Source organism: Alosa sapidissima, chromosome 10 (genome assembly GCF_018492685.1).
Source record: "Alosa sapidissima isolate fAloSap1 chromosome 10, fAloSap1.pri, whole genome shotgun sequence".
In the NCBI taxonomy this organism is placed as follows: domain Eukaryota; kingdom Metazoa; phylum Chordata; class Actinopteri; order Clupeiformes; family Clupeidae; genus Alosa; species Alosa sapidissima.
Window position 1 is genome coordinate 32,857,751 of NC_055966.1, and position 22,773 is coordinate 32,880,523.

Below are 22,773 nucleotides of genomic sequence, written 5' to 3' on the forward strand. Positions count from 1 at the left end.
TTTGTGGGTGCTGCAGGTCAGTCATTTGGTTAACCCTTTAGGTGTGGGTTTTTGAACATTCTACATAGGATTCCGTTCAGCAACAATTCAAAGTTCTAAAATTCTATGTTGAATTCAATGAACCCAGATATTCTTTAGAATGTTCATTTCCAACATACTGCAGTACATGTGTGATGCATGATGGAATCCTCAACATAAATTAAATGATAAAAAAAGATTTAATGTTTTTTAAATGAACATGATTTAATATGCATATACAATCATGCTAATTTAAACATTAAATAATTTTTCTATATTTATATGATTTTATATTTATATATTTTATTTCCTTGAATGCATGTCCTCAAAACAGACAGGAAAGCTATGTTAAGTCTTCATGATACCATACATTATAGCATAACATAACTGTGTGCTTTAAGCATCCTTCTTACATTATACCTACCTCACTCTGCTATTCCTTGTTGTAACAGTTGCAGCCCCACTGGATGATAAGATTGTTGGTGGGTATGAGTGTGCACCGCACTCTCAACCCTGGCAGGTCTCGATCAACCTCGGCTACCACTACTGCGGAGGCTCCCTCATCAATGACCAGTGGGTCATCTCTGCTGCCCACTGTTGGCTGAAGTGAGTACTGCAGCTGTAGAAAGGCTCTCAACCATTTATTCTCTTACTGTATCATTTGATTAAGAAATTTGACAAAAATTCTTAAAAATCAAAACAAACAAAAACTCTGCTTCATGTATGCATGAGAGGAACAATGCATCAGATAATTAACTGCATAAAAATAAATATCAATGTATTTTTCTTAGATGTTGATAGAACTTCTAAGATTCAATATGTTTTCAATTCTGAGGTGAATTTTCTGAATCCTTTGATCATGCCTCTGTCACCAGTCCCTTCGCACAGATTGCCATCCTGGGTGACCACCACATCTGGGAGTATGAGGGTACCGAGCAGTACATGGCTGTGGACGCCATCTACTGGCATCAGAGCTACGACTACCAGACACTGGACCATGACATCATGCTGATGAAGCTGGCTCATCCCGTCACTGTAAACGAGTTTGTTAAGCCCATCTCTCTGCCCACGGCCTGTGCCAGCCCTGGAGACATGTGTGTGGTGTCCGGATGGGGAAACATCTACACCGACTCAGGTCTGTATCAGGAGCGGAGAGGACGTAGAGGCTGGAAAAGCTTTTTTCCAGATACTTGTCTTAGCATTTGAGTTATGAAAATATTTTTGAGTCATTAAATTCTGTGTCAAATCAGACGGAATCCAGGAAAATGGTTGCAGCACCGACTCCTTTTCCTCAAAGTTTGTCTACACAATGTTTAGGTTCCATAACTAAAACTTGTTAATTATTTTTGTTCAATTCAATTGTTTTCATAGTCTTTTTTCCCTGGATTGTTTACACTCTCTAAAAGGCCTTATCTTGGAGGCCATGTTTGGACATTCATATCATATCTTAAAAGGATTCCTAGCCTGACCAAACGTTGTACGGTAGAATGCAAGACAAACGTGTTCTCAGTAAGATTCAATCATTAAAAGTTTGTACCACAGTCTCATGGGACTTGGTACAATATTGGTACTTTACACACTAAATATCCATATACAGCTATTTCCACATAGATTTTTAATGTTCCTACTAGCAACCCCCCCTTATACCATTTCAGTTGCTTGAAAATGACACAAAAATACAAATACACCTTGTTTTATCCTTATTATTGTCATGATCATTTGTTGTGGAGACTTCAAATTGTGGAAAAACATTAATAAACTGATGTATTTGAAGAGGAAATAGTGACTGATACCAAATGGAAAAAAAAAACTTTTTTAATACCCTCAATATCACTGGGCACTTAATGCACATTTTTCTGAAATCTAGGGCCCTTTCGAAAGTCAAGAGACATTTAGTAGACTTTGAATAGTTTATACATGCTTATTATGAGTTAATCTTCCGCATAGAAAATTTGAGGAGGCTAAGGAAAATATTTGTCAAGATATTAATGTCCAAACATGGAATGTGTTTTTTAAGCTGTAAAAATGAAAGAATTTCAAGGTCTGAAAAAGATATGAAGACTTGCACAGAAATATTTCACAGGCCTTGGTTTTAGGACCCATTGATGATATAAACAAGGTTTGAACAAAATCTGAGATGGTGCAGCAACAACCTTGTCTGATTTGATAAAGTTAAAGGTAAGATTAGATAAATATTAAAATTGTAGATTTTAGATTAAATAAGGATTCATAAAGATATGTTTTAAAGGTTAATTTTATGTAGCGCATTCTCTCTCCTCTTCTTCCCTGTGCCCCTCCCCTCTCGCTTTCCCTCAGTTTTCAACCCTTTCAACCTCCAGTGTGTGGAGGTACCCATTGTGTCGACCCAGGACTGTGAGGTCTCCTACCCAGGGAAGATCACAGAGGTCATGGTGTGCGCAGGCTACCCAGAGGGAGGCAAAGACGCCTGCCAGGTGGGGGAGGAGGCTGATCTCCATTTCACATCCAGACATGAACAAGATGTTTCATAGACCCAGTCACAATGGATGGATAACAGACTTGTTATGGTTTATGTCGTAGCAATAACATAGGGGTTTATGCATGCTTTCAAATTAGCTGAAAATGAGAAAACTCACCATACCCTAATATAATTCATATGTGATATTCAGTTAATGTTGCTAGGTTGTGTATCATAATATCTTTTTGACCTTATACTTTCATAGGCCCAATAATATATGTTTCTCTTTGAGAATTATCATCTACCTTTTCTCTGTCTCTCTCTCTCTCTCAGGGTGATTCTGGAGGCCCCATGGTGTGTAACGGAGAGCTGCAGGGCATTGTGTCTTGGGGTTATGGCTGTGCTCAACCCAACTTCCCCGGCGTCTACACTAAAGTCTGTGCCCTCATGCCCTGGATCAACGAGATCCTCTCCAGCTATTAGGCAATAAACAATAACAACAAAACAATAAACAATGACAAACTTGGACAGGGTCTTGTTGTGGATATCCACATGTAACTAGATATTATCCCTTACCAGGGATAAGAAAAACAAAGAAACAGCCCTCTTTAGGTAACAGGCTTGTCTGTCTTTCATCCTTGGTTCTCCCCTCTTTTTCAAACATTGTATACAGTACACAGTTGCAGTTGAAAAAACAACTGATTTTTATTTATGTTTATTTACATAACTTATCTACAATGGAATTGGGTCATTAAAAGAGTCTCTCTATTTTATATTTCCATATTCCATATCCAATATGAAGGACACAAACTTTGAATACAGTTTGTATGAAGATTATATCAATATTTAAAAATGACCATTTCACCTTAATCAGTGCATTAACCCTTCCACACATGAACAGTGAAGAAAATAATTATTAACATATTGTAGTTTTGTTTATATAAATATTTTATCTTTTCAGTATTTTTCAATAGTATTTTAGTATGTATCATACTATTACTATACTTATTAGGGCTGTCAAACAATAATAATAATACACAACATAGTAATAATACACAACACAGCATTGTAAACACAACATAAGCAATATGATTATTTCATTTCATTTAGGCCTAGGTTAGCACTTCGGACTTGTAACCGGAAGGTTGCCGGTTCGAAGCCCGACCAGTAGGCACGGCTGTAGTGCCCTTGAGCAAGGCACCTTACCCCTCACTGCTCCCCGAGCGCCGCCGTTGTAGCAGGCAGCTAACTGCGCGGGATTAGTGTGTGCTTCACCTCACTGTGTGTTCACTGTGTACTGAGTGTGTTTCACTAATTCACGGATTGGGATAAATGCAGAGACCAAATTTCCCTCACTGGATCAAAAGAGTATATATATATATATATATATATATACTATACTAACCAACTATATACATACACAAACATGAGCAAAAAACATAAAAATATGTATTGTAGGGGGTGGGGGGGGGGGGGGGGTACATTTCCCACCATGCCAAAATATTGTTAAAAATCAAGTCATTAGTTAAGTGAGTCAATTAGGGCATCCCAAAGTTTTGACAGACATAGGCATGGATGGATTATGAACCCCTGGGCACAGATGCAAAAAGGCCCTCCCAGTTAAAATAAAGGGGTCCGGGGGCATGCTCCCCCAGAAGATTTGTAAAAAATAACCCCTTAAATGATGACTTCTGGCGAGTTTTGTGGAAAGAGAAGAGAAGGGTGGAGAAGAAGCAACTTCACGCAAAGGCTTGGGATTCAGGGTCCCCTGAGCCTTTTGCGATATTTTTGACAGGCCTACCATGGCCTACTGGTTAGGGAATCAGACCTGTGACCGAAGGGTGGGTTCAATCCCTGACTGGTAGGAAAAATGTGGGTGGGGGGAGTGATTGAACAGTGCTCTCCCACATCCCTTGAGCAAGGCATTTAACCTCCAACTGCTCCTGTACGCTGAATTAAGAGCTGCCCCCTGCTCTGAGTGTGTGGGTGTGCTCCTACTAAACTCACTGCTCTAAGTGCGTGTATGTGTGTACACTACCCCCCGGATGGGTACAATGCAGAGAACAAATTTCCAGTAGGATCTTCCAACAGAACTTAACCGCAGTAAATTGTACTGGTACACTTTGATAGCGCACGCCAATAACGATAAACGCAGAACCACCAGGACAACTACATTTAATTACATTTGCCAATAACTATTTCAGATTGTGGTGCTTGTTGGTTTCCTGTAGTATAGCATTTTTTCCTCATTTCTTTTTTCTATGTCCGTATATTGGGGGGACAGTTTGGTCATAACAGCATATTAACCTAACACAGTGGTCCCCAAACCTTTTCTTCCGAGGGCCAGCTCACTATGCCTGACTCTAAGAGAGGGCCAGACACTTGGAGTATATCAGTAACCATAAATATCAGTGCTGTGAACAACAACAGTCTACCTTAGTTGAATATTCCATTACATTAAATCATTGGCTATTGCAATATTGCAGTAGCCAATGATTAAATGTAATGGAATATTCAACTAAGGTAGACTGTTGTAATTCATTGTTAGCTGTGTTTATATTGCCATCATGCCATGTAAAATGTAGCTCAAATGAAATAATACTAATAAAAAGAGTCCCAAGTATATTTTATTTAAAATGTGTGAACTCTGTGTCTTTGCATACACAGCTCAAGTTGTGAACAAGCAATACCCTACAAATAATTTAAAGTTCTCAAACTATGAGAGTTTTATGAAGTGCTGGCAAAAACATCTGAAATGACCACTATTCTAACTTTCACTCACCTGATAAGAACTTTGTGAATTTGTATGAACATTTGAAGAGTAAATAAAAAATAGAAATAATTATCCCAGAAAGTCCCAGAAATATGACTTGAATAGAAGTTAGTTAGTTATTAACAATTAATTGATAAACTTTTAGAATACTTTGAGCACTGATGCAGTCAGCATAGGCCTCTTACATTGTTTGCAGGTAGGTTCATTCTGTTTTCGATGGCAAACGCGAAAAAGTGCCAAAACAACCACCAGTGGACAAAAAGAGTATTACATGTGTATTGTTAAGACTCGCCATAGAGAATGAATGGGGGAAATTACGGAGGTTATAGTTTGACGATGTCGTACTCCCGTGCGGACCAGATGCTATATACCATAGACATGTTTTGGGGGGCCACCCAAAATGAGGTGGCGGGCCGTAGTTTGGGGACCACTGACCTAACATAACAGAATAACATTGAAACAACAGTAACTGTATGAAGCTGTCCCTATAAAAACACATTAACACAAACCATATTTGAAGATGCCCGATGCCAGAAAATAACTTTCTGAGGTATCATTATAACTAATAGCTAGTATTTCCACCCTCCATTTTCAGCTTTCTGATTAGATGTGATCAATTCTGGCTGTCTTCAGCACCTCTCTGGCAGTGTCTGCCAGCTCCTTCAGCCCATCTGTCAGAAGGCCCAGGGTGGCGGAGTGGGACATGCTGGCCGCCCTCCTGCTTCCCCAGACGGGCACCAGGCTGTAGGCGAACTCGAGGGCTGCCCGTCTACTGCTCAGTGCAGAGAGCTCCCTGTTGCTTAGCTCCTTCTTCCGCACGGCCATGACCAAAGGTCGGGACTCCCGCACTTTCTTCAGAGAGTGGTTGTTCACTCTCTCAGAGAGCTTGTCCAGGGACTTGTCGTCCAAGCCGAAAGCGTAGTAGCACTTGATGAAGAAGGCGAGCAGGATCCCAGCGTCGCAGGCCATTGCCAGGCCGGGAATTGGTGCGATGGAGATGGTGGCTGCTGCCTTGGCGGCAGAGAGGGCCGTGCCCTCGAACACTTTGATTTTGCTCTCCAGCGCCTCAGTGGAATAGATTGGCAAGAACAATATCAGAGCTTTTTTCTTGTATTCAGGAAGATCCCTTGACAGAGTTTCCACCAGCAATGGGAAATCATATTTGTTTAAATCTAAGGAGGATATCAAGAACACTATGGGTTGAACGATTTTCTTCAAATGGTTTATACAGTCTTGTCTGATTTGGTCAAGCAATTTCTCTTCATCAAAGTTCTTCTTGTATTGTTCAGCACGAACCTCGTTGTCTATTTTTGAGCGCAGGAAATAGAACTTCTTTTTTTTAGTCAGTATCTCTCTGGCAAGCATCATATCGTTCTCTTTGAACCTCTCAGAGGAAATGATGATGAAAAAGTCATACATTTCAAATTTGACATCTTTCAGATATTTCTTTGCCTTGAACTTGGGACTCCCTGTTCCTGGCAGGTCCCATAGGTTTACATTAGGCATTGAGGGATGAGGGTATGGACACACAACCATGGAAGTCTCAGTCACCCCGGTTGGGGCCGCATCCTTGTCATCATTATCAATCCCCCTGATCGCATTGATGAAGGTCGACTTTCCTGCACCTGTCATGCCCGTCACGGCAATATTCAAAGAGACATGGTCGAGACGGCCCACCTGGTGCCTCACGTTGGAATCCTCCACCAGTTGTATGTCGTCAGCTTCCATGTACAAATGCTCTTGAAACTCTGGACGCTCTGAATAGGTTGGCGGCTCCATTGGTTGGGTATTTTGCCCCTTTTCTAGTGGAGCGTCTCTGGGAAATGTTTTCTGTGGATCATTCACTGCTGAGGTGTTTATGCCCTGGTAAGGTTGAGTTTTAGTGGAAACCTCTGCATTGCTGTGGTTTTGTGGCTCTTTACTTACAACTGCCGTATTGGGGTTTACTACATCTTTATTGGCATTTCTCAATGTCTTTTCAATGTGTGTCTCGGTAAGTTGTCTTGTGACAGACATCTTCTTTTCAGGTGACTGTGGCTGAGATTTGATGTACATAGTGCTTGTTGGTGGAGTTCTTATATCCTCAGGAATTCCATGTTCTGTATTCAGCTGTTTGGGATGAGCATCCTCGTTAACAAGTGACTCTTCAGAGTAGAGTTGTGCAGCGTCCCTTTTAATTTGCGTAGACTGTAAAGGGACATCCTTATGTTCTCCTGGTGGTTTGTTCTCTTTGCTGCTTTCCATTGGAGGCAGTTGATGGTGTGCACTATTCTCTACCGTAGTCTCATCCCTCTTTCTCTCAGATGTTGCAGTGACTGTTTCTTTGGACTTTTGAATGGATCTTTCAGCTGTGTGTTCTTCATTGTCTTCATCCTTTTTCATCTTTCTCAGAGGGTACAACTGATCCATCCTGTTAGAATGCTCTGAATTGAATTCAGGTTCACCCACTGTGCTATGTTCATCCAAACTTTCTGCTCGGAGATTGTCTGTACTTGTTGTCTTTTGGAGGATCATTGTAGACTTGTTCTGAGAGCTGTTTGGTGTTTTGAGCACATTATCCTGAGTAACATTGGACATTTGCTGAGACTGACCTTGTGTATTTTCAAGGAGAGTTAGGGAAGCCATTTCCTTCTCAGTGTGCATTTCCTCTGAGTTGGATATAGTGGGTGACTTTGGTATTCGTGTCTCTTCTGTCACCATGGTGGTCTCATCCCTTTGCTTGTTGCCGATGTGTTCTGAATAATCTGTGGACTTGCTTTCTGATGAACTCACCCCAGGAGGATTATCATTACTTGCATTGACATCTGTTACATTTGTGACATTTTTAAAGCAATCATCTGAACCATTTGGCTCAGTAACAGCAGCATCTTGGGAACAATTGTGGTATTCATATTCAGATTTACCCTGATTGGATAGTGTGAGCAAATTGCTGGGCATATGCTTCTCCTCTTCCTGCTGGGTAGGTGTTGCTCCTCCACCTTCTTGCTGGGTAGGTGTTGCTCCTCCTTGTTCCTGTTGGGTAGGTGCTAGTCCTCCTCCTTCTTGATGGGTAAGTGCTGGACCTCCTCCTTCTTGCTGGGTATGTGTTGCTCCTCCTTGTTCCTGTTGGGTAGGTGCTAGTCCTCCTCCTTCTTGATGGGTAGGTGCTGGTCCTCCTCCATCTTGATAGGTAGATGCTGGTCCTCCTCCATCTTGATGGGTAGGTGCTGGTCCTCCTCCTTCTTGATGGGTAAGTGCTGGACCTCCTCCTTCTTGCTGGGTAGGTGTTGCTCCTCCTTGTTCCTGTTGGAGGGGTGCTAGCCCTCCTCCTTCTTGGTGGGTAGGTGCTGCTCCCCCTTGTTCCTGTTGGGTAGATGCTGGTCCTCCTGCATCTTGATAGGTAGGTGCTGGTCCTCCTCCATCTTGATGGGTAGGTGCTGGTCCTCCTCCTTCTTGATGGGTAAGTGCTGGACCTCCTCCTTCTTGCTGGGTAGGTGTTGCTCCTCCTTGTTCCTGTTGGGTAGGTGCTAGCCCTCCTCCTTCTTGATGGGTAGGTGCTGGTCCTCCTCCATCTTGATGGGTAGATGCTGGTCCACCTCCTTCTTGATGGGTAGATGCTGGAACTCCTCCTTCTTGCTGGGTAGGTGTTGCTCCTCCTTGTTCCTGTTGGGTAGATGCTGGTCCTCCTCCTTCTTGATGGGTAGATGCTGGAACTCCTCCTTCTTGATGGGTAGGTGTTACACCTCCTCCTTCTTGCTGGGTAAGTGTTGCTCCCTCACCTTTAATGACTCTGGATACTGGTTGCACTTGAGCTTGGCTGTTTTCAGAGTGTGCTTTTGAATCTGATTGATTATTTGAACTGTAATGACGTGCAAGTGCCTTTTCAACCAAAGTTGCTGCATTGTCTGTTTTATTTTCAGGTGTGCTTTGTAAACCTGTATCGGTTTTAATTGACTGCTCAGATTCTTGTGGTGGCTCATCAACAGACAATTCTGTGAGGGCATTCAAGGGGATGAATAATACACCCTTTTCATCCATTAAAATATTTGTCTCTGTCATGGCTATGCTGGTCAAGACAAATAAAATACAAGCAAAAATAATGAACAAAAAGGGGACATTTCATTTTACTGTGGTGTAGGAATATTGTGTGATATTTTTCATTAACATTAATGACTCACCTCAAAGACTCAGCTATAGACGTCACAGTCAGATGATGTGCTTTCTGTTATTGAAAAATACCAATGAATAATACAGCTGACTAACATTAAAATGTTATTAAATTGAATGACTGTCTCTTATGACTGGATCGTTAATCTTGTTGTTAGTCAAGTTAGTCAAGTTGATGATTACATAGTAACTTGGACATTTCTCTTTTACTACAAAACCAAAAGGATCACCGTAGGCAAAGGTTATTTGTTTGACAATCTGCTGTTGAAATGTTCCTACACTCAGCTAAGACCACCATTTCACTGCAAGTGTGTATCTTATAATATTGCACATTCTATAATAATATTAATCTGAATAATATGCATCACTCTATAAAAGACATTTAAGCAATTTGACATGGGTGCCCTTGGTTACACTTTAAAATTGGTTACACTTTACTTGACAGTATTAACATAAGAGTAACATGACACTATCATGAACGTGTCATAAACAAGATAAAGGTTTATGACATCACACTTCTGTTATTAAGTGTCATTTGGTTTTTTGTCATAACAAGTTAAGGGTAGGATTAGGGTTATGTTTAGGGTTTGGGTTAGAGTTAGGGTTAGGTTTAGGATTAGAGTTAGGGTTAGAATTAGGGTTAAAATTAGAGGTTAGGATTAGGATTAATGTGTCATTTGTTCATCACAGTGTCATGTCACTCTTAAACGTCCCACATACTCAAGTCAAGTCAAGTCAAGTCGGTTTTATTTTTAAAGCGCATTTAAACCATACCTGTCAACACTCCCGTTTTTCCCGGGTTTCTCCCGTATTTCAAGGTCATCTCCCAGCACCCTCCCGTTTTGTTATTTCTTTTTGAAAAACATTTTAAAATCATTAGTCCATTCAGGTTGCCAGATTGTGTATGACATACACCCTACACATACACGATCACTTAGTTTCAATTTCAACCGTTTTGTCATAGGCTAAAACCTGGCAACCCAAAACCCAAATAAGGAAGCGGGTGCCGGCTGCGCAGCCTGATTCTCGTCGTAAGCAAGTGGGCTAGTTGAATGGCCTACTCCAGAACTAGTTGTTGTGAAATTGTTGGGAATTTAATTGATTAACACATCATGATTATTTTTCGTTATTGAATGTTGTTGATACACTGAACTTGTGCCCTCGGAACCAAATCTGACAGCAAGCAGCTTTGGAGTTTTGGAAGTTGGCTGCAGGCAGGCAGCTGGTGGATACATAACTGGCATAAGGTAATGGTAAGGTAAAAGCAACGACCGAAATGCAGTGTTGAAACACGTGTATGAAACATATTAAATATGCAAACACAGATCCGGTATAAACACTGACCCCCCCCCCCCCCCCCCCCCCAAAAAAAAAATCTCCCGTTTTTGGAAAGCTAAATGTTGACAGGTATGATTTAAACATGCACAGAGTGCAACCCAAAGCGCTCCACAAACAAGACACAAACAAGACAAAAGATGCCGGATGGAGCGGCGTAGTCGCCAGCGACATGACATCAAGATGACATCAAGACATGACAAAAAAAAAAAAACTTGACGCACCCGAGCGGTAGCGCGACAAGGTGACATCACAGAAGCGCCGTAACCATTTATACTCGCGCGTGGTGGTCGCGACACTAGTTGCAATATTCTCCTGAACAGAGGTGTCGTTGTTGTGAAAAGATTAACGCTAACTACGTTACACAGCAGAAGAAGCTGCAGTAACAAATACTAGTAGCTAGTCTCTGTGATGGTAGGCTACTTCAGACTTTGGTTGCTACTATTCACACAACTACCATCATCATTATCATCTAGTTTCCAAGGTGTGTGCACAGGTAGATAGATAGATAGATAGACAGAAGGATATATAGATAGATACTTTAGTCATCCCGAGGGAAATAATTTAATAATTAATAATTTAAACAGTTTAGTTAGCTGGCTAGCTAGCTAGCAGCTGACTGAGTTTGTGTAATTTCCTGAAGTGGAAAGAGATTTTGTTCAGGCCTTAATAGCAGGGGCGCAGCTACCCATTTTTTGAGGGGTATGCAACAAAAAACACAAACAACTAAAGTAAAACAAAAGGCCAATAATTTACACTATTAGTGTATATGATTATTTTTTAAGAAATTCTGCCAATTTGAACTCGAAGTATTGTTAAATGGTGCATTGTCACTTTAAGAGAGTCTAAACGGTTCTCATAACGTCCTTTTGCCAGCTGTTGCTCACAAAGGATAAGGCTGATCCAACTCTAGCCTTTGTTTGCCACATTTTTAGCACAATATTAAGCTATTAATATTAGGATTGTTAGGAAATGGAAACATGTAATGAGTTGTTGCTATAGCATGACATTTCTGTTTGCAGTTTGAGCATGGTAGCCACCTAGCTATCTTAATGGAATAGGTTATGTTTCAATCGGCATATGCTTAGCAAACGCTAGTTAGTCTGTTAACGTGAATATTTGCAAGCCTCCAAGCACAGACGTCACACTTTAAATCCTACCTGTTGCTTTTCACCATCCACTTATTTAACTACTGTCGCATCCCTTGACATGCCATCTCATTTTCCCTCTTTCTTTTTCTATGTTTAGCCCCCGACAGCTTTTTTTGCTGTATCCATCTTTTTCCATAGACAAAAACTCACTACTCGTACCTGCTCACTCAGCGCTCACGGCGCCCCCACTCCCTTTTCTATGTCAAAATTCTATGATGGAATCTTATGAGATAGGGCACCTACTCTAGCCTGTTAGTCCTCTAAAATGTTATTTAACATTGAGGAAATGCAGAAATTATTTAGAAACGTACAACAGTAGCTACATATAGAATATACCAAATATATTATTATTATTATTATTATTATTATTATTTTACCATCGCTTTGGCGCCCCCACAGTGCTGCGCCTATGCGCCGCATATAGCGCATACCCACTTTTTGCGCCACTGCTTAATAGATATCCTTTGTTTGAAAATAAATTGCGCTGGTAACTTTGTTAACTTATCCAGCAAACTATTAAAAATTCACGACTGTAACAAAACACTGCAACTCTCGCTTGCCCTCGAACTAGTCCATCTTCCTGTTTCCGCTTTATCGCGCTCGTCTGAAAAAAAATAGGCTTGTTCGACTTGAGGCAGATCTGTGCAGATCTGACTTGATGTGATGCATGCTGGGTTGAACACAATGCATACTGGGATGGACGCAATGCTTACTGGTTAGAAATCCTGTCCAACTTCTGTCAGCCGGGGAGGGACTTACCACCGTGACACCATGTAATATCGCCTTAAAATATCGCGGGAGTCTTAGCCTGCAGACAGATCTTGCAGTTGCCTTCCACGATCTGCACGAGGTAAAACATGCCCTCATGACGTCAGTTCAAAGACGTGATAGGGCCATTTGGGGGGAATCTCCTCATGACGATTTTGACGGGAGTCTCATGCTGCTTCCTTATGTTGGAATATGCGAAAATTAACAGAAATTGAAGGGATACCTTATATGTGATTTCTGCAACAATGGTAGGCTAGCCTACTGAAAACGTTTGGATATTCTGTTATTTTCTGCTGCTGGCTAAATAGATGGACACACATATAGGGAAAACACTTGATATTGAATTTATGTGCTACAATGAACGCCTGTTAACTGTATGACAACAGTCGTTTATTTAAACTACATCATACGAATTTATTTTGTCAGTCATCATGCTCATTTTAATGAGTAAGAATGAAAGTTCTGCTGTATTTATTGCAAACAAAATTCCGCGATATCTCCCGCGAGTCATGTCAGGCAGACTGTAGCCTGTCTGTCCGGGATGAGCTGCCCTCGGTTGTAGCTCCTCTCGGCTAGCCTCTGAAGATCACGTTTACGCAGAAAGCCAGACCAAGTCAGACTCAGTCGATCTCAAACAAGCCTAATGAGTGGTGCGCTACCTCGCGCTACCTGGCTTAAATTCTGGCGTGCCAGCAAGATCATTTTGACGTCATGTTGTCGCCATACCGGTCGGGTGTGTCGAGTATGTAGAAGCCCTTACAGTATGTCAATACTGTCAAGTAAAGTGTTACAAGAAAAATCTTGGATATTCTCTGATGTTATAAAGTCCCTTTCAAACATTAAATGTTTGCGCCAGATTCCAAGTGCATGGAATTTGTCTGGGAATAGGCTACTGACGGGAGGGATGAGCTACCGCTCTGGTGTGTTTCGTTTGGGCCTTGGTTAAAATATAGCATAGGTCTACGTTGTCCTGGACAAAAGCGTCTGCTGATTGCACCTTCAAATTCAACTTTCACCTACTCTTATTTAGCGTATTCTCAATTTTCTCACTCAAATGTGATGTTATGAAATCACTGCTCTCTCGCTTTGAATGAATGGATAATTCAGTGCAATATGCAAAGTGATTACATTAAAAAGTCTGAGTGGGGATGTCGTGGGACATTGTCACTCTTGATGACTCATAGAGTACCCTTCATCCAATCAGAAGTTAAAAAAATAGTCTGACTGGATCTAACTGCTGAATCATTTATAATATCTGATGTATGTATATTCCTGTTTAATCCAGGAGATAAATTTATGATGTAGAAATAGTGATCAATTAATTTACGTGGCTTCTAAATAGAAAGACATATTTGTGTCAGTAGTATCTGTTGGTGTGATTTCAGTCATACTGCATGCGGACACCAGGATGTGCTGTGCACTCTGTGCACCACATTACATTTTAAAAATGCATAACACTGGGGATGGGAGGGTGCTATCCACAAGAGGAAGCTACCGTATGTCAAAAAAATTCCCAAAATGCTTGTCTTTACCTTGGTTTTCGCACATAAATTCAGAAAGTTACACACTTACTTACACACACTGCATTAAAATGGTGTATAGCAATCAGAATTTCAAAAAATGTTCGAGGGAGAAACTTCCTATCCCACAACCCCCACACTTTTAAAAAGCTTGATACGCCTCTGCACACACACACAAGCAAGCACACCCACACACACACACATATATAACTATCAACATTGAACACAGCAAAGAGATACACACATCACTCTGGCACATTTTGGAAGAGAGGTCTTATATACCTTAACTGAGATAATACAAGTTCTCCAAATGATCAAACAGTTTGACCATGCACATTTAGAAACCGTTTGTACCATTTAGTTTTTCTGCTAGATTCACACAACAGAGAACTCTACCACACGATTATGAGCGGGAAGTTTCTAAAAAGAAAAAATGCACTCACCTCAATGTATTGTGTGGAGAGCAATTGGCACAAAGAACTAACTAAAGGTGTCATAAGATATATTTTTTGACGAAGTGGTTTAAACCGTGGGTGTGGCCAAGACTTTAGGCCATGCCTCCAATGTGCGGCAAAGTTGCGTGCTCACGTAGGGATGAATCGATATAAATATTCTGCAGACGCACGGTGTCAGACGCATACCTGACATCAGCAGTGGTTTGAAAACCAGTCATTTCATTCTCGCCATGACCGACATGCCTAGATTATCTTGGCACAGACAGCTGCACTTCCTGATACGCCTCTTTTACTTACCGGCAGCCACATAGCGATGACATACAGCATGGGTACTCTGACCGTTTTTGTGGGAGAGAACAATTCTGCCCAGCAGGTAAATGGATGATGACATATGAGGCACTTTTTGAGCAATGTTACTAGTCAACCATATAACTCCACCTGTTCTAGTTGGTTGACTATGAACATTTGCCTATTGATGAATAATAACCCATAAAAATAAAAAATAAAAACATTGTGGCTCAATAGGGAATGTGCCAGACCATCAATACTTTGGAACACAACCAGCAAAGTTGCTCAGAACGTTGCCTTGTGTATCGTCAGCTTTGCTCGTACAGCAGAAACATTGTTATGTTAATGACTGAAGTTTTGTGGTAAGTAGAAGTAGGCCACAATCCCGGAAGGCATAGCGTTGTTCTTGTTAAGCAACATACTTTACTTCTGTGCCGTCCTCCTCATCTCCAGGTGACTTGGCCAAAGCTTACAGTACATGCCACTGTTGTTGAAATTCACTTCTCAAACTGGGTGAGACTTTCATCACATCCATGTCACAAATGAACCTTATGCATGGAAGGCTCTCAAACCAGCTTATTGATTTGGTTATGGTTATGGGATTTGGCAGACGCCTTTGTCAAAGCAACATACAAATACTAAAACAATATAATTAAAATTTAACAGGGAACAGATTAGAGTGTTGGTCAAACTATAATAAGAAGAATAGCAATAATAACAATGTCAATTCAATCAATAGCCTAACAAAATATCAATAATAAACAATAATGTCAAATTAATCGACAGCCTAATAGAAATAAAACAATATTATACAAACCATAACGCATAAGAAGCGCTTAAAGAACTAAGTGCATATTGAACATTATTTCCAGTGGAGCCATGTGTGTTATGGCCTTCGCTATTGTTAATGTAGCTAGATGTACAGTATCGTAAAGCGGTATAAAATATGACCGCCGCTCAGTCCTGCACATTCTTTCCGCAAAAATAAATTACACTTGTCAGTTTGTCTCCAATCTCCTACTCCAGCCCCTACTCTTGCAACTTGTGCATATGTAAATGAGTGTGTGCATAGTGTCTGTTTTTATATATGTGTGCTTCTCTCTCTCTGTGTGGGTGTTTGCTTGTGAGTGTGTATGTGGGGGTAATGGTGTGTGTGTGTGTGTGTTAGTGCTAGGCGGTATGACCAAAAATGTATATCATGGTATTTTTCAAAATTCACGGTATATGACGGTATTTTTTTCATGCATAATCAGGTGTTCACAGCATTTTCTACAGGTTGATAGAGGGATTAGTGCAGTAGATTTAGGATGGTCTATTTTACTGCAATGATGAATGAATATTGTAGAATAATTCCACACTAGTAATACTACAGGTTTGTATGGCCCCAGAAAATGATGCTGTATTCAAAGAAGATGATTCTAATGAAGTGAGGAATCAGAACTTCCAGAAATTGCAACTTGCAATAACTATACTTTTTCTTCAAGTCCAAGCCCAGCTACATTACACAGTATTCAAGTAAATCTAAAAAGGAAATATAAAACAAGTATGATTTAGTGAAGAGACAATTTATTAGGGCCCGAGCACCGAAGGGCGCAAGGCCCTATTGTTTTTGTAAGGATTATTAGGGCCCGAGCACCGAAGGGCGCAACCCTATTGTTTTTGTAAGGATTATTATTACAGTGCATGAAAATGCACTGTACTGTTCTTCCTAGGCTTCTTCTTATTACAGTGCATGAAAATGCACTGTACTGTTCTTCCTAGGCTTCTTCTTCTTATTACAGTGCATGAAAATGCACTGTACTGTTCTTCCTAGGCTTCTTATTACAGTGCATGAAAATGCACTGTACTGTTCTTCCTAGGCTTCTTCTTATTACAGTGCATGAAAATGCACTGTACTGTTCTTCCTAGGCTTCTTCTTATTACAGTGCATGAAAATGCACTGTACTGTTATTCCAAGGCATTTTATTATTATTACAGTGCATGAAAATGCACTGTACTGTTATTCCAAGGCATTTTATTATTACAGTGCATGAAAATGCACTGTACTGTTCTTCCTAGGCTTCTTATTCTTCTGCTTATTACAGTGCATGAAAATGCACTGTACTGTTCTTCCAAGGCATTTTATTATTATTCTTCTTCTAACGCACTTAATGCAGCTTCAACCGTTTAACGTAGAAACTTCATTCAAACTATGTTACGTAGGTCTTACTTAGGACATGGGTGCTATGTATTTTTCAGCTTTGTAACTTTTATACTTTTTAAACTATTAATTAAAAACTAATCAAAATTTCCCCATAGACTTAACATGGGCTGATGACATCACAATAGAGCCGTTAAGCAATTAGAATCCTATGGCAGGTGTTCGGGCCACCTGGATCAACTGCCAGTCTCAGGCTTTAAGCATACAAACTGGCCCTATTAAGACTACACATCCTGTTCAACTGCTTCCTCTGCCAAAAACTGTTTCAAAATAAAAGTCCTCACTATAATATTTTACTGTTAAACAATTTAACCCTTTAAACTACTGAACTTTTTAACTGGTCAGCCATTGTAACTGTTACTTGTCATCAACTATGACTCCTACCCACTGTAGCTAGTTAGCTAAGTCACATGGTTAGCATAGTTAGCATGCTAGCATGTTAGCATGCTACTTAGCATTTTTAGCAAAACTGCTTAAAATGATTAGCTAAGTTAGCTAAGTCACATGGTTAGCATAGTTAGCATGCTAGCATGTTAGCATGCTAGTTAGCATTTTTAGCAAAACTGCTTAAAATGATTAGCTAAGTTAGCTAAGTCACATGGTTAGCATAGATAGCATGCTAGCATGTTAGCATGCTACTTAGCATTTTGAGCAAAACTGCTTAAAATGATTAGCTAAGTTAGCTAAGTCACATGGTTACTACAGTTAGCATGCTAGCATGTTAGCATGCTACTTAGCATTTTTAGCAAAACTACTTAAAATGATTAGCTAAGTTAGCTAAGTCACATGATTAGCATAGTTAGCATGCTAGCATGTTAGCATGCTACTTAGCATTTTGAGCAAAACTGCTTAAAATGATTAGCTAAGTTAGCTAAGTCACATGGTTACCACAGTTAGCATGCTAGCATGTTAGCATGCTACTTAGCATTTTTAGCAAAACTACTTAAAATGATTAGCTAAGTTAGCTAAGTCACATGATTAGCATAGTTAGCATGCTAGCATTGTTAGCATGTTAGTTAGCATAGTAACTTGGTTAACATTATTATCTTTGTTAACATAGTTAGCATAACTGCTAGCAAACATTAGAGCCATTTTAAGTGTCAGTTATCGTCAACTATCTACCTAAATAATTTAACCATTTAAACTATCCACTTATTTAACTGTTCAGTCATTCCAACTATATTAAACCTTATCTACCAAGTAAATCATTTAACTATATAAACTATCCACCTATTTAACTGTTCAGTCATTCCAACTATATTAAACCTCATCTACCTAGCAACCAATATAGTTTGTTTTTACTCTGTATGATATTTTACATCATATTTTTGCATTTTCATGCACTATATTTCCTTCAGGAAATGCTTTTCTAGTTCTTATTCTTCTTCTAACGCATTTAATGCAGCTTCAACCGTTTAACGTAGAAACTTCATTCAAACTATGTTACGTAGGTCTTACTTAGGACATGGGTGCTATGTATTTTCCAGCTTTGTAACTTTTATACTTTTTAAACTATTAATTAAAAACTATCAAAATTTCCCCATTGACTTAACATTATGATTATGACATCACAATACGGCCGTTAAGCAATTAGAATCCTATGGCAGGTGTTCGGGCCACCTGGACCAACTGCCAGTCTCAGGCTTTAAGCATACAAACTGGCCCTATTAAGACTACACATCCTGTTCAACTGCTTCCTCTGCCAAAAACTGTTTCAAAATAAAAGTCCTCACTATAATATTTTACTGTTAAACAATTTAACCCTTTAAACTACTGAACTTTTTAACTGTTCAGCCATTGTAACTGTTACTTATCATCAACTATGACTCCTACCCACTGTAGCTAGTTAGCTAAGTTAGCTAAGTAGCATGGTTAGCATAGTTAGCATGCTAGCATAGTTAGCATGCTAATTAGCATTTTGAGCAAAACTGCTTAAAATGATTAGCTAAGTTAGCTAAGTCACATGGTTACTACAGTTAGCATGCTAGCATGTTAGCATGCTACTTAGCATTTTTAGCAAAACTACTTAAAATGATTAGCTAAGTTAGCTAAGTCACATGATTAGCATAGTTAGCATGCTAGCATGTTAGCATGCTACTTAGCATTTTGAGCAAAACTGCTTAAAATGATTAGCTAAGTTAGCTAAGTCACATGGTTACCACAGTTAGCATGCTAGCATGTTAGCATGCTACTTAGCATTTTTAGCAAAACTACTTAAAATGATTAGCTAAGTTAGCTAAGTCACATGATTAGCATAGTTAGCATGCTAGCATTGTTAGCATGTTAGTTAGCATAGTAACTTGGTTAACATTATTATCTTTGTTAACATAGTTAGCATAACTGCTAGCAAACATTAGAGCCATTTTAAGTGTCAGTTATCGTCAACTATCTACCTAAATAATTTAACCATTTAAAGTATCCACTTATTTAACCGTTCAATCATTCCAACTATATTAAACCTTATCTACCAAGTAAATCATTTACCTATATAAACTATCCACCTATTTAACTGTTCAGTCATTCCAACTATATTAAACCTCATCTACCTAGCAACTAATATAGTTTGTTTTTACTCTGTAGGATTTTTTTACGTCATATCTTTGCATTTTCATGCACTGTATTTCCTTCAGGAAATGCTTTTCTAGTTCTTATTCTTATTCTTCCGCTAACGCACTTAATGCAGCTTCAACCGTTTAACGTAGAAACTTCATTCAAACTTTGTTACGTAGGTCTTACTTGGGACATGGGTGCTATGTATTTTTCATCTTTGTAACTTTTATACTTTTTAAACTATTAATTAAAAACTAATCAAAATTTCCCCATTGACTTAACATTATGATTATGACATCACAATACGGCCGTTAAGCAATTAGAATCCTATGGCAGGTGTTCGGGCCACCTGGACCAACTGCCAGTCTCAGGCTTTAAGCATACAAACTGGCCCTATTAAGACTACACATCCTGTTCAACTGCTTCCTCTGCCAAAAACTGTTTCAAAATAAAAGTCCTCACTACAATATTTCACTGTTAAACAATTTAACCCTTTAAACTACTGAACTTTTTAACTGTTCAGCCATTGTAACTGTTACTTGTCATCAACTATGACTCCTACCCACTGTAGCTAGTTAGCTAAGTAACATGGTTAGCATAGTTAGCATGCTAGCATGCTAGTTAGCATTTTTAGCAAAACTGCTTAAAATGATTAGCTAAGTTAGCTAAGTCACATGGTTAGCATAGTTAGCATGCTAGCATGTTAACATGCTAGTTAGCATTTTTAGCAAAACTGCTAAAAATGATTAGCTAAGTTAGCTAAGTCACATGGTTAGCATGTTAACATGCTAGTTAGCATTTTTAGCAAAACTGCTAAAAATGATTAGCTAAGTTAGCTAAGTCACATGGTTAGCATAGTTAGCATGCTAGCTAACATTTTTAGCAAAACTGCTAAAAATGATTAGCTAAGTTAGCTAAGTCACATGGTTAGCATACTTAGCATTTTAATATTGATAACTGCTAAAAATAATTAGCTAAGTTAACTAAGTCACATGGTTAGCATACTTAACATTTTAACATTGTTAGCATGCTAGTTAGCATAGTAACTTTGTTAACATTATTATGTTTTTTTAACATAGTTAGCATAACTGCTAGCAAACATTAGAGCCATTCCAAGTGTCAGTTATCGTCAACTATCTACCTAAATAATTTAACCATTTAAACTATCCACTTATTTAACCGTTCAATCATTCCAACTATATTAAACCTTATCTACCAAGTAAATCATTTACCTATATATAAACTATCCACCTATTTAACTGTTCAGTCATGCCAACTATATTAAACCTCATCTACCTAGCAACCAATATAGTTTGTTTTTACTCTGTATGATATTTTACATCATATTTTTTGCATTTTCATGCACTGTATTTCCTTCAGGAAATGCTTTTCTAGTTACAGTGCATGAAAATGCACTGTACTGTTATTCCAAGGCTTTTTCTTCTTCTTATTATTCTTCTTCTTCTAACGCAGTTAATGCAGCTTAAACCGTTTAACGTAGAAACTTAATTCAAACTATGTTACGTAGGTCTTACTTAGGACATGTGGGCTTTGTATTTTTCAACTTTGTAACTTTTATACTTTTTAAACTATTAATTAAAAACTAGTCAAAATTTCCCCATAGACTTAACATGGGCTGATGACATCACAATAGAGCCGTTAAGCAATTAGAATCCTATGGCAGGTGTTCGGGCCACCTGGACCAACTGCCAGTCTCAGGCTTTAAGCATACAAACTGGCCCTATTAAGACTACACATCCTGTTCAACTGCTTCCTCTGCTAAAAACTGTTTCAAAATAAAAGTCCTCACTATAATATTTTACTGTTAAACAATTTAACCCTTTAAACTACTGAACTTTTTAACTGTTCAGCCATTGTAACTGTTACTTGTCATCAACTATGACTCCTACCCACTGTAGCTAGTTAGCTAAGTAGCATGGTTAGCATTTTTAGCATGCTAGCATGTTAGCATGTTAGTTAGCATTTTTAGCAAAACTGCTAAAAATGATTAGCTAAGTTAGCTAAGTCAAATGGTTAGCATAGTTAGCATGTTAGCATGCTAGTTAGCATTTTTAGCAAAACTGCTGAAAACGATTAGCTAAGTTAGCTAAGTAACGTGGTTAGCATAGTTAGCATGTTAGCATGCTAGTTAAAATTTTTAGCAAAACTGCTAAAACGATTAGCTAAGTTAACTAAGTAACGTGGTTAGCATAGTTAGCATGCTAGCGTTAGCATGTTAGCATGCTAGTTAGCATTTTTAGCAAAACTGCTAAAAATGATTAGCTAAGTTAACTAAGTAACGTGGTTAGCATAGTTAGCATGCTAGCGTTAGCATGTTAGCATGCTAGTTAGCATTTTTAGCAAAACTGCTAAAAATGATTAGCTAAGTTAGCTAAGTAACATGGTTAGCATGCTACCATGCTAGTTAGCATAGTAACTTTGTTAACATTATTATCTTTGTTAACATAGTTAGCATAACTGCTAGCAAACATTAGAGCCATTCCAACTGTCAGTTATCGTCAACTATCTACCTAAATAATTTAACCATTTAAACTATCCACCTATTTAACTGTTCAGTCATTCCAACTATATTAAACCTCATCTACTTAGCAACCAATATAGTTTGTTTTTACTCTGTATGATATTTTACATCATATTTTTGCATTTTCATGCACTGTATTTCCTTCAGGAAATGCTTTTCTAGTTATTATTATTCTTCTTCTAACGCAGCTAATGCAGCTTCAACCGTTTAACGTAGAAACTTCATTCAAACATTGACGCGTAGGTCTTAATTAGGACATGTGGGCTTTGTATTTTTCATCTTTGTAACTTTTATACTTTTTAAACTATTAATTAAAAACTAATCAAAATTTCCCCATTGACTTAACATTATGATTATGACATCACAATACGGCCGTTAAGCAATTAGAATCCTATGGCAGGTGTTCGGGCCACCTGGACCAACTGCCAGTCTCAGGCTTTAAGCATACAAACTGGCCCTATTAAGACTACACATCCTGTTAACTGCGTCCTCTGCCAAAAACTGTTTCAAAATAAAAGTCCTCTCTATAATATTTTACTGTTAAACAATTTAACCCTTTAAACTACTGAACTTTTTAACTGTTCAGCCAT

At 38.9% G+C, this 22,773-nt stretch overlaps 2 protein-coding genes across 5 annotated transcripts; one reads left to right on the top strand and one right to left on the bottom strand.

The window, feature by feature from the left end:
- The first annotated feature begins 628 nt into the window (after positions 1–628).
- Positions 629–3,608, top strand: LOC121720275 (anionic trypsin-2-like). The gene is made up of 3 exons (XM_042106272.1): positions 629–1,153; positions 2,335–2,471; positions 2,789–3,608. The coding sequence occupies exons 1-3, from the start codon at positions 961–963 to the stop codon at positions 2,936–2,938; spliced, it is 480 nt and encodes a 159-aa protein (XP_041962206.1). The 5' UTR covers positions 629–960; the 3' UTR covers positions 2,939–3,608.
- Positions 3,609–5,587: 1,979 nt separating this feature from the next.
- On the bottom strand, positions 5,588–14,734 carry LOC121720165 (involucrin-like). 4 transcript variants are annotated; one of them, XM_042106078.1, is made up of 4 exons: positions 14,592–14,734; positions 9,386–9,429; positions 8,892–9,273; positions 5,588–8,828 (listed from the first exon to the last, which is right to left on the bottom strand). In XM_042106078.1, exons 1-4 carry the CDS (start codon positions 14,643–14,645, stop codon positions 5,832–5,834), a joined length of 3,477 nt encoding a protein of 1,158 aa, XP_041962012.1. In that variant the 5' UTR covers positions 14,646–14,734; the 3' UTR covers positions 5,588–5,831. The 4 variants fall into 4 exon arrangements, with proteins under 4 accessions (XP_041962012.1, XP_041962011.1, XP_041962013.1 ...); XM_042106077.1 differs by having other exon boundaries at positions 5,588–8,806; positions 8,864–9,273; XM_042106079.1 differs by having other exon boundaries at positions 5,588–9,268; positions 14,592–14,733.
- Between the last annotated feature and the right edge of the window lie 8,039 nt (positions 14,735–22,773).

Bases quoted from the DNA above. Each gene is read 5' to 3' on its own strand.
- LOC121720275 (XM_042106272.1), top strand. From the start codon at position 961: ATGGCTGTGGACGCCATCTACTGGCATCAGAGCTACGACTACCAGACA. The intron at 1,154-2,334 runs GTCTGTATCAGG...GCTTTCCCTCAG, and splicing joins AAACATCTACACCGACTCAG to TTTTCAACCCTTTCAACCTC. The intron at 2,472-2,788 runs GTGGGGGAGGAG...TCTCTCTCTCAG, and splicing joins GAGGCAAAGACGCCTGCCAG to GGTGATTCTGGAGGCCCCAT.
- LOC121720165 (XM_042106076.1), bottom strand. From the start codon at position 14,645: ATGACACCTTTAGTTAGTTCTTTGTGCCAATTGCTCTCCACACAATAC. The intron at 9,430-14,591 runs GTGAGTGCATTT...TTTCAATAACAG, and splicing joins TCTCCACACAATACATTGAG to AAAGCACATCATCTGACTGT. The intron at 9,274-9,385 runs GTGAGTCATTAA...TGTCTTGACCAG, and splicing joins TCTATAGCTGAGTCTTTGAG to CATAGCCATGACAGAGACAA.